This window comes from Sturnira hondurensis, unplaced genomic scaffold (assembly GCF_014824575.4).
Source record: "Sturnira hondurensis isolate 20B ecotype Veracruz unplaced genomic scaffold, ASM1482457v3 Scaffold0009244, whole genome shotgun sequence".
NCBI lineage: Eukaryota > Metazoa > Chordata > Mammalia > Chiroptera > Phyllostomidae > Sturnira > Sturnira hondurensis.
In genome coordinates this window covers 6,704,911-6,721,235 of record NW_028081875.1, presented here as the reverse complement: position 1 = coordinate 6,721,235, position 16,325 = coordinate 6,704,911, and the positions used below count along the sequence as shown (strand labels likewise).

The 16,325-nt window shown below is 40.8% G+C and overlaps 1 protein-coding gene across 2 annotated transcripts in view; it reads left to right on the top strand.

Annotated features, from left to right (window-relative positions):
* The window catches only part of SEC23B (SEC23 homolog B, COPII component), a 47,862-nt gene that overhangs the window by 12,645 nt on the left and 18,892 nt on the right, over positions 1–16,325 (top strand). For both annotated transcript variants that reach the window (XM_037057035.1, XM_037057034.1), the window contains exons 10-14: positions 2,176–2,299; positions 3,499–3,579; positions 9,012–9,101; positions 10,030–10,136; positions 10,716–10,869. In XM_037057035.1, coding sequence (XP_036912930.1) covers positions 2,176–2,299; positions 3,499–3,579; positions 9,012–9,101; positions 10,030–10,136; positions 10,716–10,869 — 556 coding nt within the window. The remainder of the gene's footprint in view (positions 1–2,175; positions 2,300–3,498; positions 3,580–9,011; positions 9,102–10,029; positions 10,137–10,715; positions 10,870–16,325) is intronic.

Genomic DNA, 16,325 nt, shown 5'->3' with positions numbered 1-16,325 from the left:
ACACTGGCTACAGCAGAGAGTACATGTAATAGGGTGAACTCCTACCAGTGCCCTCTAGAAGTTCTTCACCTGGAGCATCCACACAAAAGTTTTAGTGTATTTGTGAACATTCCTGAGTTTGTACATCAAACTCAGGAATGTTCAGAGTTTACGTGTATGTGTATTCCTCTCTGGGGAGGAATCATCACTTCCATCAGATTTTCAATGAGGTCTTTGACTCCTGAATGACTTAGTATTTAGGTCACCTCATCTTTTGCACAAATGTATCAGGAAAATGTGTTAGCAGTGACATTTCCAAAAAAAGATTTAGAGGTTTTAGTTGATAACTCACTGAAAGTGAGCCAACAGTTTGGGATGATTTTTAGCAAAGACAGGGTTATCCTAGACTGTGTTATAGGGGTTGATTATCTACAAAGAGTATCATAGTCTTAATTTCCTTGGTTCTTTATTATATTATCTTTCATTCTCAGCATTTCAGTTCAAATGGGGTGTATAGATGAACTGGAGCTGTTCAAAAGGGAGCAGTAAGAGTGTTGGAGACAACCTGAAACTATGTCATATGGGGAATGATTAAAGGAGCTAGAAAAGATGCTGAAGACAGATGGGATGTGAGAACTAGATTCAACAATCGCAGGCCTCTTCTGTGGAGAAGGAATCAGATCTGTGTGTGACCAAAGGGTAGAACTAGAACCAGTAGTGGAAGTTGCTGGGAAATAATTTCACTCAGTAGAAAGGAAGACCTTTCCTAGCAGTCAGCACTGCCTAAACATGGACTGGACTGCTTCTGGAGGGCTTAACTGCCTGACGCTGGAGGCATCTAATCTGGATGATACCCTGGCAGGATTTTTGGTAGAGGGTGGGTGTGAGTTAGTGTTAGGTTTGTGTGAGTGTGATAGAAAACCTCAAACAGATCTTTTTCTCTCATTGGAGGTAGGCAGCAGGGCAAGTATATTGATATCATTATCATCAGGGGCCGAGGTACCTATGCTGCTCCACCACCTTCCTCTGTGTGCTGGCTGTGGTTCGGGATGGCTGCTGGGCTGTTGCTCTGTTGGAACAGCAGGAAGAAGGAAGGGTTGAAGAAATACATGTTCCTTCCTGTAAGAATACCCCTTCCTCCTTAAATCACAAAGGCTACTTCCAGTAGGCAAGGCTGAGTCAAATAGCCACATGTAAAGCAGGCTAGGAAATGTCCTTTACTCCAGGAAACCATGGAGCTCATGAGTAGGGAAGTTGGGGAGGGTGGATATTTGGGGCTGAATAGCAGTCATTGTCAATGAAGGAGTTAGACTCTGAGATAGCTGGACCATATAATCTTGTATTCTTCCCAGTTCTGAGATCCTGTTTAATGAATGATGCCTATATGAATAACTGCGTCAAGCTCTGTTCACCTCCCCAGGTACATAAAATACTGATATTTTGAACAATATTTTTCTCTAACTTCAAAAAGAGATAAAAACAGATATTCATAAACTAGAAAAAGATAATTCATGTAAAGCCAGGGATTCACTGTTTGGAGGCAATGGATTAAACTGAGAAGGATTTCCCACAGGCCTGGGTATTTTCCCATACCAGGGAAGTGTGAGAAGAGATGGAGATGTGTTCTCAGTAGATGATCTATGAAACCTGTATCTATGGTGTTATTGATTGGAGGGTGTTTTTTTTTTTACTTTTTATTTTGAAATATTTGTGGTTTCACAAATTGTAAAAATAGTACAAAGAAGTCTGTTCATACTGTTCATCTATCTACTCTCAGTGGTAGCATTTTATGTAATATAGAGTACAATGTCAAAGCTAGGACATTGACACTGGCACAATACAGTTAGCTCTGTTATAGAACTCACTCGGATTTCACCCGTTTTTATGTGCACTTGCTTTTGTCTGTGTTTGTGTGTAGTCCTGTGAGATTTTATTAATCTCTATAGATTTGTATAACTGCCATGGTGACAGATACAGAACTGTTCTAAAGTGTTCTGTTTTTAATGTTTTAAAAACAGTGTCTTTCCTAAGTACAGATTGAACTTGTTGTTTCCATTTAAGTTAGTCAGTAGCACTTTTATGGACATGGTTTCTTTGGTTTTCCTTCCTCATTAAATTACTGTTTGTAAATACTGAGGGGGTATCTATCTGAATGACTTCCAGGAATCCTAAATGTTCACTTTTTTTCTCTTCTAGAGGCTACATGGTCATGGGAGATTCTTTCAATACATCTCTTTTCAAGCAGACATTCCAAAGAATTTTTAGTAAAGATTTTAATGGAGATTTCCGAATGGCATTTGGTGCTACTTTAGAAGTAAAGGTACAATAAATTGTTTAAACTTCAATGCAAGAATAGTGTTCTTATTTAGCAGTCAGACTTGTAGAAGCCTCAACCTTCTGGACACAGGTACATTAAAGGGTTCTAACAAAGTGTACTCATTCTATCACTTTGCTTCTTGAGATGGCCTGAATATTTGTTAACATTAAACAAAGTTTTCTGGCTTCCCAATATGTCCAACTTCCATTTGGGCCCTCCTCTGCTCTGTGACAACAGGCCTTACAAGGGGTGGTGAGTTGAGCACAGAGTCAGCTGTGCAGTGTGGAGCATTCTCCCAGCCATTGGTATGTGTTGCTGCATGCACAGAACATTGATTTAAGTTTAGTGCCTGCTGGAAGTATAGCCCAAGTGCTCTAAAACAGTGCAGATTGTGAGTTTTGGTTTTGTTTTTTCATGTAGGGACAGATAGCCCTACATACTTGACTCTAAGTCATTGGGAAACCATAAACAGATGTGTATTAATGGGTACACCACACATATATACATCCCATACATACTCAGTGATGCATAATTCAATGGGTTGGTTAGAACTTGGGATTATATAGCATCTTAACAAAAGAACAATGATTGGAATTAGTACCTTGAACATATGATTGGAATTAGTACCTTAAGAGTTGGAGATGATCATTAAACTTTCTTGGTTAAACCTCAAACATTTTCAAATGTTTAAGATTTTATTTTGTTTGTTTGTTTTGCTTTTTTTTTTAAGATGAAGAGGGATGGACTTTGTTTAAGTGAATTCCAATTAAAAAGTCTAAATGTGCTTCTTGGCCCTGTCAGTATGTTAGAGTTCATGAATTCAGTATTTTTAGAGCAACACACAACAGTGTATTAACTGATTAGAAATTGTAAATAATTGTAACTGTGGAATTAGAGAAGAATGAAGTATTGTTATGGGTACAGTAATTTCAAAGTTGAGAAAGTTGAAAATGCTGCATCAACTTTAGAACAAAGATAATGCAGTTTCTAAGGGAGGATTTTTACTAAAGTTTTAATCAGATCACAGTGGCCCTGGAAAAGCTTGTAGGACCAACATATACCATAATCCACAGTGGATTTTTTCTCTTGGTGGAATGGTAATGTTGCTGCATTTTTCTTCTAAGCTTTAGTTATGGTCTTTATGAGAGCAGGGTGGTTCTCAGTGATTTTTAACTTTGTGCTCTTATTTAATTCTATTTTAGACCTCTCGGGAACTGAAGATTGCAGGAGCCATTGGTCCTTGTGTATCTCTGAATGTGAAAGGACCATGTGTATCAGAAAATGTAAGGAAAAATTTCTCCATCACCCTCACTTTGCCCTGGGATTAGCCCATTAGAAGTGTTGGAGCATGATGACCTTGCATTGTGTCACCTGTTTGTATATGTGCGGTGAGAGAAGGGCTGAAGATGACCACAAATCTGAGAGGTGGTTTATTTTCATCTGTCTGTCTGTGTAAAGGGCCAGAGAGGGGGAAACTGATGCTCAAAGAGATTAAGTATCTTGCTAGGGTTAGAGCTTATAAAGAGCTAGAGACTAGATCCTCCTGACCCCACTACTCATGATTGGATTGCTGTGCCATTGAGCCACAGAGCATTCTACTTGGCACAAGGTAAGCAGCAAAATCCTTCAGGAATAAATGTATGTGCTTGTTGCCCTTAGGATGATAGCTTTGTCTCACTTCTTACAGCTCATTTTGAGTTGGTCAGGCAGTGAACGACACTGTTGTATATGCAGACGTCTGTGTTCCGTGGATAACACATTTTGAGTGTGTGTGTGTGTGTGTGTGTGTTTATATGAACAAAGCCACCAGTAGAGGGTGAGGTGGCTTGCTGATGGGCCACTTTCTCTAGTTACACTTTAGTTACCCAGAGACAACCCATTTGGTCTAATGAGACCTGTTCTGCCTGGCTCATGGCTCTCACAGCCATGTCTTTCCCTAATTGTCCTCTTTAACCAGAGGGTAAACTATAGAGCCAGACATGGATTCGGTGCACTGCTAGCCCTGTGGGCCTGGACAGGGCACTTAATCAGTCTGGGTGTCCAGGTCTTTTTCTGGGAGAAGGAAATAATGTGAGTACCATACTTTATACTCTCAGAAGGATTGAATGAATTAGTTCAAGTAAAGTACTTAGAACAATGCCTGGTACCATGGAAGCCCACCCATACATTTTATCTTGGGTCTTCATCAGCAGTGAGCATTCACTTAGTGACTACTTTGATAAAACTTTTGTTGAACTTGAGACAGGTAAGGGAATTTGAAAGAACATTTCTGTTGTCCTCTGTGTGAGGCAGGTTGCTGCCCCAAAGCCCATCTGATGAGTAACTCATTACCCCAATGTACTCAGAGACTTGAACCCCTATTTCCTTGCAGGGTTTTGGAAGGCTACATAGTCCAGATATTTTCATAACCTTAAAATCTGCCTGTTGAAGATTTCCTAAAGTAGTTTAAGAAAATAATTTTATGAATTAGTACAATCTCATTAGCTGTTCTAGGATCCAGTAGACATTAGCCGTGAAATTTTTGGATGGGGGATGGAGAATGCAAAAAAGAAGAAGATGCAATTTCAGACCCAGAGAGGTTTAAGGCAAAGTATAATGAATTCCAGTATACCCACTAGAATACCCATTTGGAATCAGTAATTGTTAACTTTTTGTCGTAATTGCTTTGTCATTATATTTTGCCACATGTGCTTTATCTGAATATCACCTATGCCATATTTGCTTTATAATCTGTTTTTTCAGAGCCTTTGAAAACAAGCTGCAGACATCATGATACTTAGTCTTTCAGTGCTTCAGTATGCATCTTCAAAAATAAGGATGTTGTCTACCACATTATTGTCAAAACCAAGAAAACAATTTCTGAATATCTAGCCCATATTTTTTCCTTAATTTTTCCTCAGATGCTCGTTTTATTTGTTTTGTCTCCTCTAACCAGCATCGCATTTGGTGTTACTTATCTTTAGTCTTTTTAAAATCTAGAATGGTATTCCTATTGTTTAGGTATTTTGGGTTTTTGTTGGGGGGGTTTTGGCTTGTTTTTTTGTTATGTTTTTTGTTTAATAATGTTGATTCCTTGAAGAGACAGTTTCAGGTGTTTTCTTTTTTTTTTAAGATTTTATTTATTTATCTTTAGAGGGGAAGGCAAGGAGAGAAGGAGAGAAATATCAATGTATGGTTGCTTCTCGTGTGTTTCCTGATGGGAATTGGCCTGCAACCCAGGCATGTGCCCTGACTAGGAATCAAACTGCGGTTGTTTGGTTCGCAGGCCTGTGCTCAATCCACTGAGCCACGCCAGCCAGGGCGGGTGTTTTCTATAATAGAGTATCTCTCATTCTCATTGTGTCATTGTTTCCTCATGGTGGTGTTTAAGGTGTTTCTTTCCTTCCTGCAATTTCTATAAAGTTAATGTTAGATTTGAAAGTGTGCTTATTAGATTTAGGCTAAGCCTGTTAGTCTGGCATACTTGCTGAGTGATCTATATACTTTGTGCTGTGTTTCATTAGGAGGCACTTAGTCCTGTCATCCTGTGTTAGTGGAGCTAAGTGAGATTGTGGAGTGAAGGTGATGATTGTTCCACACATTCCATGATAAGGGCACATTTTCCCTTTGCGATTAGCAAGACATTGGTTGAAAGAGATTGTAGCACAATATGAATACCTTTTTTGCCAATAGCCTTCCACCTATTGGTTTTAGTGTCCACTGATTATTTTTACTTGAATCAATGTATTTCATTGCAGATTAAAAAATGGTAATTTCCTAAATCCACCTTTATATAGTTCCTCTGATAAAGGCAGGATAAATGCTTACATAAGGAGTTGGCGTGTTACTGAGAAAATGTCCTTTTGCAGCTCTGCAGAGTTTGTGGCCATGCTGGGCCGTGGAGATACAGGGGAGAAAAAAAGTATTTTCCTCTACCTGTCTTAGTTTCATTGGCTGAGGCTCTGCAAATTAGATTGGCAGAAGGCAGATTAACAAGAGAAAAACAAACAAGTTTATTAATGTGTATACCACACATATCTACATCTCATACATACTCAGTGATGGGTAGCTCAAAGGGTTGGTTAGAACTTGGGATTATATAGCATCTTAACAAAAGAACAATAAATTTGTGGAATAGTGAGTAGACAGAGGAATGGCACTTTGAGCTCCTAGGGTGTCAAGTGTGGAGGAAACTAATGGAAGGTAATATATTATTTTTAGCAAAGTTTGTTCTGTAGATTCCTCTGTGCCATTTCTGAGCTGATAAGCATCTACTGTTGTCTTTAGTGATGAAAAATCATTCTGTCCTTCCTGGTAGAGAGGGGAGGGCAAAGAGTTTTTCTTGTGTCAGTTTTATGTTTTTAATTTCCTTCAGCTCAAAATAATCCTTATATTAGAGAGGATATTTTGGGGTGGCATACTCTGAACCCATTGATCTTCTCATTCGAAACTTTAAGAAGTTTCATATATAAAGAACGGAGTTGATAGGTGTGGAGAGATGTGGGAGAATGGGTTAGCAAAGCAAGAAAGGCATGCCGTCTTTACTTCTTTGCCATTTTTCCTGGGTATGGCTCTTTCAAGCAGGTGTTACCTGCTGCTTTTAGAAAAGGCCACTGAAAGGGAAGGTTAATACCCATAGATCCATCCGAATCTTGCTTTGCTAACACTGATGAAACGGTCTTCGTTCTCCCCACTTTGTACCTTAGAGCTGCTATGTAATTCACTTAAGAATTTTCCCTTTATCCTCTGACCATTATCTCTTTGAGATTGCTAGTTCTGTGGCTAGGTACATAGGCTCTTGACATGGCTTTATAGAGAGACCAGACTGACCTTAGCTCTACTCAGCTGACAGTGTGCAGTTTGGGTGGATTCAGAGTGACACAGAAGTGATATGGAGGGGGGAGTGCTCTATGCAAGAAAGATGGAGTCTGCAGTATGGGGGAGGGACTAAGCAGAGGGATCCTTCTGGCTGTCCCTTCAGCTCTCTCCCCAGAGCCACAGTCTCTCCTTAATTGACTATAGTCTACCCTTCTTCTGCCAGAGTCCAGGGTCAGTTTAGAAATCTTCCATTTGGGATGGCAGACTGAATATATACTCAAGGACCTACTGGAATGACAGCAAAGATATATTTACAGTGTCATGAAACTCAACATGTTGGAAATTAAGAGCATGTCATTGAGGGACAAGAACACTTGAGGAATTTTTGTAAAGTAAAAGCAGAGGGGTCAATATTGAATGAAGATGGTGAACTAATTATATGCACAAGCCTTCAACTCCACCCCAGACCTCTAGAAATAACGGGAAAGAGATGCAGAAATTTAATAATGATGTTGGATCCTATGAATCCCCTGAAAAAGATACCAGATTGGGTGGAGGAAATTCCAGCCCAGAACACAGGAGGAAGAGGGTACTTAATGCAGGGTGGGAAGGGCCCTGAGGGGCTTGAGGGCTCCCAGGCATCTCACAGACAAAGGAGAGGGATGTGCAGGGAGGGGGTTCATGTGAGGAGGGGTGAGGATCTCGAAAAGCTCACGCAGGGCTGCAAAAGTGGCAGTATATTAAAATTCAGTTCAGCTGGGGAGAACCTCTGCATGAACCCGAGTGCCCTGGGGTTCGCCTATCAACCCAGGACCTCAAACTTCATGTGACACATTTTTTTGACAGCCTTTTACCTGTGTTCCAATCTCTGTGAACTCCACCCTCATTTTTTTGACTAAATATTGGCTCTTCCCAGTTTTGTTTCTTCAATAGCAAGTTACCCAAAAAGTGGCCTTACCTGTGGGGACTTGGAAATCTATGCCTCAGGTGCTTCAATTTCCATCCTTTACACATTTGCTCTTTCCTTTCCAAACCTCATGAATTTGCCCTTGAACTTGCAACTTCAAATACTGGTATCTCAAAGCTCTCCATAACCTGGGCTTCCTGGCTTTTCACAAACTAGGATAGTTTAGCTGAGAGAAATACTAATTTTTTTTTGTAAGAAAAAAAAAGTATATCAAAACTCTTAGTTCATAATCACATTACTTTCTTAACTCAGTATGCCTCGTTTTGATGAGGTGTGTTAAAATGTGTAATACTTGCCATCTCTAGAAGGATAGAATGTATGTTTTAGAGTCTAGTGATCTCAGTAGGTGAATATAAGTATTTTTGATATCTGTAGCTCTTCTAGATGGTATGCTTAAAATAGTGATACGCTTTACATTTTAGTGAACCTCATATTTATCTCTGGCAACCATTCAATTAGTCAATAAAAAGCAGCCTTCATATCACTAAAATCTCATTTCTCTTACCAAGAATTTATATGTAGGTTTTACACAAAGGAATTAGATTAGAAATTAATAGCTAACATTTTATAACTATTTCTTGTTCTAATAATAATAAAAGAAGTACATAAAACTTTCAAGCTAAGCATATAATCTTTTTTCTTTTCTACTATTCTTCCCAAACTGTGATTCTTTCATTTAACTTCAGTGTTAGGTACCATATGTGTATGTATATGTGTTTGTACATGTAAATTTACAGGTGATATAATGGAAGTTGATCAGAATACCAGTATAAAAAGCTTAAAGTACTATAAATATAAATATTAACCATATTCTAATCTATAATTGTATTTTTTTCAGTTAAATTTTCATGTGGAATGAGATAATCCTCTCCTCACCATCTGTCTTTTTTATCAGCACTTAACAGCATGAGTAGCTTTTTGTTTTGTTTCAATTCCTGTTCTCACCCCTAGGAGCTTGGTGTTGGTGGTACAAGTCAGTGGAAAATCTGTGGCCTGGATCCTACAACCACACTTGGCATCTACTTTGAGGTAGTTAATCAGGTAAGTTGGATTTCTTCATGAATATTTATGTCTTGGTGTTCTGTTTTCTGATTTATTACAAGACTGGTGGCCTTTGAGCTTATAGATGCTTTCCCCACAAATAGATGTTGCTTTGAGCTTATGTTTGGCCTATGACCAGTCTGGCATGGTCTCTCTAATTCCCTCCAGGGTTTGGTCAGAGTGAGAAAGCAAACTGCTTTCCTTACTTTATTGTTGAACTGATAAGGTTTTTTATGACCAATATAATGAATTTTGAGTGAGTTCATTTTTTCCCCAGTGTATTATTTTAGATTTTATTTATTTATTTTTAGAGAGAGGGGAAGGGAGGGAGCAAGAGGGGGAGAGAAACATCATTGTGTGAGAGAAACATCAATTCGTTGCCTCTTGCACTCCCCCAACCAGGGACCCGGCCTGCAACCCAGGCATGTGCCCTAATTAGGAATCGAACCAGCAACCTTTCAGTTCATAGGCTGGTGCTCAGTCCATTGAGCCACACCAACAGGGCCCCAATGTTTAATTAAAAAATGTAAACATACAGAAAAAGTATAAGAAATGTACAGAGAACACCCATACATTCCATAATTCCACCATGTACACTCCATAATTAACATTTACCGTATTTGCTTTGTTACATATCCATTTGTCAATCCCTTATTTTTGATACATTTCAAGCAAATTGCAGTCATCAGTTTGTTTCATCCCAAATACTCCAGCATGAATACCATTAACTTCATGTAAGTATTTATTTGAGGTTGTTTTTTTTTTGTTTGAGGTAAAAGTCATACACAGTACAATGTGTAGAACTTAAGTATACCATTCAAAATTCAAGAACCACCATGTCAGCCATTTCAGGAAGAGCACACTGTGCTCTGTTTTATTTGACTCATGCCTACAACAGTGATGCAACATGTGGCCTCTCGCCCTGCAGCACAACGCCCCGATTCCCCAAGGAGGCCGAGGTGCCATCCAGTTTGTCACACAGTATCAACATTCCAGCACCCAGAGACGCATCCGTGTGACCACCATTGCCCGAAAGTGAGCATCCCCAGCTTCCTTTCTGTTGAGGAAATGGGTTGAGCACTTTCTGTGTTTATTGGCTGTATGTGTATCTTCTGTGATAGCCTTTGCCTGTTTTGTAAAACCTGTTTCTTTTCCTTGTTTAATGATGTACAGGAACTCTGTAATTTTGCGTGATGCTCATGCCTGTTTCTAGTCTGTCTTTTGTCTTTGCGGAAAGACACTTCTGTGTATATTTCTGATTCTCTATACCATGATGCCAAGGGAGACATTTTATGAATTTGTAAAGATCTAGATTTTTATAAGATTGATTTAGAGAAAGGAACACTGGCTGGAGATTTGGGTACCTTTTGATTATCTACTTCATGATGTCTTGTGGAATATTGGGAAGTTCCCTATGATTTTTTTTTCATGTATAATCTTTAGGAATCACATGAGGGTAAGTGAAAATGTGTGTAAAACTCCTGTGATTCCTGACAGTGCAGCTCAAATTTATGTTATCTTAGATGAAGGAACAGGACTTAGGTTTCTTCATCTTAATGAAGAGCTGGCTTTCTATTCTGAATATAAGCATGGTACTAACTCTGACACTGTCAGTTGGGCAGATGCACAGAGTCAGCTCAAGCACATAGAAGCAGCGTTTGACCAGGAGGCCGCAGCAGTTTTGATGGCACGGCTGGGAGTGTTCCGAGCAGAGTCAGAGGAGGGGCCTGATGTACTCCGGTGGCTGGACCGACAACTCATTCGATTGGTAAGTCAGGACCAATGGCACTAGATTCCATGTTGGTCTCTGAGAAGAGAAAACTGTCACTTAAACCTGTTCTTTTATACAGTCAGTCAACAAAAATTTATTAGTTGCCTACCTGATAAATACCAAACACTGGCCATTTTGAGACTGATAAGAAGTATTAAATGGGCATTTTTCCCATTTCAAGGCCATTTCAAGGGCTTATGTTACAGTTGGGAAGAAACAGCATACACAGGATATTTAGAGAATGATACATAGCTATGTATTTAAGAATTGATTTAGGTGAGTCACTGTGAATTCTGTGTCCTGTATTTTCCATCCTGGTATTGGAGATTTTTTTTTCTTTTTTATTTTTTTTTTAAATATAGTTTATTGATTATACCATTATAGTTGTTCTATTCCCCCCTTCATTCCCCTCCACCCCCACACTCCCACCCCCATCCTTCTCCCCCCTTAGTTTATAACCACGTGTCTCAACTTCTTTAGATTCTATATTTCCCCCACTATTCTCACCCTCCCCCCTATTTTCTACCTACCATCTATGTTATTTTCTGTACCTTCTCCCCCTTCTCCTCCTCCCTCTCCCCTGTTTCTAACCCTCCATGTGATCTTCATTTCTATGGTTCCACTCCTGATCTAGCTGTCCTCTTGGTTTGCTTTTGTTTTAGCTGTGGTTGTTAATACCTGTGTGTTTGCTGTCCTTTCACTGTTCATCTTTTTCATCTTCTTTTTCTTAGCTAAGTTCCTTTAACATTTCATATANTCTCCTCATTTTGTTGAATTCTCATTTCTTCATTCCTTTCTGGTCGGATGTTTCGTTCTTCCTTCTGGTCCATTCCATTGATTTGAGTCCCATTTTCCTTTCCATCACTATTGGTTTCCTGGACATCTCCCTTCATTTCAATTAGTTTAGCCTTCATATGTTCCTCCAATTTGTGACTGTAATCTACCAATTCTGTGAGCATCCTGATAAGTAGTGTTTTAAATTGGGCTTCTGAGAGCCTGGCAATCTGTTGGTCGCTTAGAGTTATTGGCTCTGGGACTTTGAGTTCTTCTTGAGCCATCCTTTGGGCTGTTCTTGCCTGTTAAGTAGCAGGAACGGAGCCCTAGGTTTTTACCAGAGCAGGGCAACTCAGTCGCCGGGTGTGACGTCGTATGTGGGGGTGGGGTCAAAGAGGGACAATGGCTTCCCTCTGGCGCCCGCCACCGCCGCAACCCCCACCAGCACCGCAGCCACCACCGTCACCAGGGCCACGTGCTCCGCTCCACTGCACGTGAGTGTGCCACCACTGTCAGCCCTCCACCACTGGGTTTGCCCCCTGGGGCCTGCGTGGTCCGTCTCACTGCGCGCGAATGTGCGACCTTGGTCAGTCTGCCCCGCACCCCGACTAGGTCCGGGCTGCCTGCGCTCCTAGGTCTGTCCTTCCCGACCCTGCTCCACTGCTGGCTCTGCCTCTCTTACCGTCCCCGTTGAACGGTTCGTAGCTGTCGGACTTCCGTATAATTCGGTTTTCTGGCCTCTGGGTGTGTCTTAGTTCTCCAAAACTTTTGTTGTATCCAGACTTGGTTGTGGGAGAAGGCACAGTGTTTCCACCTATGCCTCCATCTTGGCGGAAGTCCAGATTTTTTTTTCTTTTTTCTTGAAGTAGCGGTTCATGGCCCAGTGAATGTAAGGAGATGTCTAATGTATCATTTTTGATGTAATCAGGAGAGTAACCACACAGTAATTTCAATAGGGAAAGGTTTATATAAAGAATTACTATCACGGCAGGGGATTAGAATAATGAGGATTGGGAGTTGACTTCCGCCAAGATCGAGGTGTAGGTGGAAACACTGTGCCTTTTCCCACAACCAAGTTTGAATACAACAAAGGTTTAGTAAATAAAGATGCAGCCAAAGAACAGAAAATTGAACTATACGGAAGTCCGACAACAATGAACTGTTCAACCTGATCGGTAAGAGGGGTGGAGCCAGCAGCGGAGCAGGGTCAGGCAGGAAGGATCCCGAGACCAAGGCAACCCAGGCGCGCAGGCAGCTGGGGTAGCATCATGGACCCAGTGAGGGTGCGGGGCAGGCTGGTTGAGGTCGCACATTTGCGCCAGACCAGGCGGCCCCGGCAGCGGGAGGAGGCAGAGGGGACCGCCATTGATTTCCTTTGACCCCGCCCCCACATACAGTGTCACAACCCAGTGACTGAGTTGCCCCACCCTGGTGAACACCTAGGGCTCTGCTCCTCATATGTAACAGGCACGAACAGTCCAAAATATGGCTCAAGAAGAACTCAAAGCCCCAGAGCCCATAACTCCAAGCGACCAAAAGATTGCCAGCCTCTCAGATGCACAGTTCAAAACACTGGTGATCAGGATGCCCACAGAACTGGTTGATTATAGTCACAAATTAGAGGAACATATGAAGGCTAAACTAATTGAAATGAAGGGAAATGCACAGGAAACCAACAGCGATGGAAAGGAAACTGGGACTCAAATCAATGGAATGGACCAGAAGGAAGAACAAAACATCCAATCAGAAAAGAATAAAGAAACAAGAATTCAAAAAAATGAGGAGAGGCTTAGGAACCTCCAGGACATGTTTAAATGTTCCAACATCCAAATTATAGGGGTACCTAAAGGGGAAGAGGAACAGCCACGAGTGGGAAACTTATTTGAGCAAATAATAAAGGAGAACTTCCCCAGTCTGGCAAAGAAAATAGACTTCCAGGAAATCCAGGAAGCTCAGAGAGTGCCAAAGAAGTTGGACCCAAGAAGGAACGCACCAAGGCACATCATAATTACATTAGCCAAGACTAAAATGAAGGAGAGAATCCTAGAAGCAGCAAGAGATAAGGGGACAGTCACCTACAAAGGAGTACCCATCAGACTGTCAGCGGATTTCTCAAAAGAGACCTTACAGGCAAGAAGGGGCTGGAAAGAAGTATTCCAAGTCATGAAATCTGAAGACCTACATCCAAGATTGCTTTATCCATGAAAGTTTTCATTTGGAATCGAAGGACAGATAAAGTGCTTCTCAGGTAAGGTCAAATTTAAGGAGTTCATCAATACCAAGCCCTTATTATATGAAATGCTAAAGGGACTTATCTAAGAAAGAGATGATGAAAAATATGAACAGTGAAAGGACAGCAAACTCACAGTTATCAACAACCACAGCTAAAACAAAAGCAAACCAAGAGGACAGCTAGATCAGGAGTGGAACCATAGAAATGAAGAACACGTGGAGGGTTAGAAACAGGAGAGAGGGAGGAGGAGAAGGGGGGAGAAGTTACAGAAAATAGCATAGACAGTAGGTAGAAGATAGATGGGGGGAGGACAAGAATAGTATGGGAAATACAGAATCTAAAGAACTTGAGACACATGGTCATAAACTAAAGGGGGGAATGGTGGGGGAGGGGGTGTGCAGGGTGGAGCGGAATGAAGGGGGGAATAGAACAACAACTATAATGGTATAATCAATAAAATATATTTGAAAAAAGAAGAATGAGGATTGGATAGCAAGATGTAAAGAGAATGCTAAACGATATAAGAATAGCAGATAAAATGTGCAGCCACTGCATCTAGGCTGAGATAGAGTACCCAGGGAAGAGCCCCTTTTTCCCCAGGTCTGGCCGTGGGAGTGCATGGCCAAGGTTCATTGAGTCTCATGGCAGAGAAATTGCTGTGGTGTTGCGTTGCGTCAGAGGAACTTGCTAGGAATTCACCCTGTAGAATTAGATGAAAATCTAACACTCTGGAATTCTGAGGAAAACTCTTCACAGGGAAGTTTCTTTATCAGAGGCACACATGGTGTGGGGTCACTGCTGGCTGCCATGTGCTGCGGGAGTTTGGCACTGGGGAAGGCATAAAGCTGCTGCTGAGTTGAGTACACTGGAATCCGGAAGCAAACACTTGTCTCCAGCACCACCTACTGATAAAGCTCAACATTGTGCCAAGTAGTAAAGGAAAATTTTTTAAAGAGCCCAGATCCATTTCACTGCAGGCAGAAAGGGTGAGTTTGGAGCTACGAGGCAATAAATCAATAATTGTCATACCTTATAATTTTACTTTCTTGGAAATTCATGGCAGGTGTTTGTGATCAAAGGCATTGAAAGCCTAGTAAAAAAACATTTAGCTTTGCTTAGCTCTGTGTTTGCCCTTACTGTGTCAAGGAACCATTTTTGTGTGTGTGTGCTCCAGGGAATATTAACATTTCAGACACAATTTGAAAGTGGAGGAGAGGGTCCAAGTGGTTGATTTCATGTGGAAAGTGAGCCTCGAATCAAATCTTTTATTTTTTTTTATTATTTTTTTAAAATTTTTTAAAAAATATTTTATTTATTTATCTTTCGAGGTGAAGGGAAGGAGAGAGGGAGAGAAACATCAATGTATGGTTGCCTTTCGTGCGTCCCGTGCTGGGAGTTGGCCTGCAGGGAACTGGCCTGCAACCCAGGCATGTGCCCTGACTGGGAATCGAATCAAATCTTTTAAAAATGAGTAGGATAGTGGGAGGATAGAAGAAGGCAAGGCTTGGCAAGTGGAGGGCCCATTCTGTGGGAGGTAGCTGTGCACTTTGGCTTATGCTGGGGACATTAGCAAGACCACTGTCACAGAGGCTAGAATGTGCAGTGGGGAGAGAGGCAGTGAAAGTGGAGCTTAATTATGAATTGTGTTCATTTTAAAGTCAAGTCACTTCCATTAACATTAGAGTAAAAGGGGACTTAGGTATGATTCCCAAGGAGGGGTGTGACAGGAGCATGATTCTTGTGCTTACATTTACCATTGCCATTGAGGTTACTTTGGAAAGTGAAAAGGCTATTTTTGGGGAGATCCAATGCAGGGATTTACAGGCTCAAGGGAGCTGAGACCAGGGTGGCAGCAGTAGAATTAAAAGTGGGAGAAGGTTTGGAATCAAGATGAATACTGAAAGAAGAATTGATATAAAGAGGGAAGGAGAATTGACTTGGGATGGTAAACACACAGTAGTGTACAGATGATGTGTTGTGAAATTTGAAACCTGTATAGCTTTGTTAACCAGTTTCACCCCCATAAATTCAATAAAAAGGAAAAACATCAAAATTAAAAAAAAAGAATTGGTAAAACTTGGTGGAACTATATGTGAAATAAAAAACCTCCAAAATGAGCATTGACTGTTCTAAGTTCTAAGTGTGGATAACTGCAAGAATGATGGCATGGTAGAAAAATAGAAAAGGAGAGCAGCTTTAGCATAGAGGAAGGTGAGTTGTCTTCTTTTTTTCTTTTTCTTTTTTTTTTTGTGTAATAGTTCATTTTTGATAGGCTGAATGTGAAATTGCACTAATACTATCCAATAGTTAGGTAGAGGTCAGCATTGGACATAAAGGAGGAATTTGGATGACATTGATCTGGCTCTAGTGTTCATTTGTAGCTGAAGCAGTGAATCTGGGTGCAGGGACAGAGAGCTTACCTCTAAGTTAGGAGTAGGAAGATGAA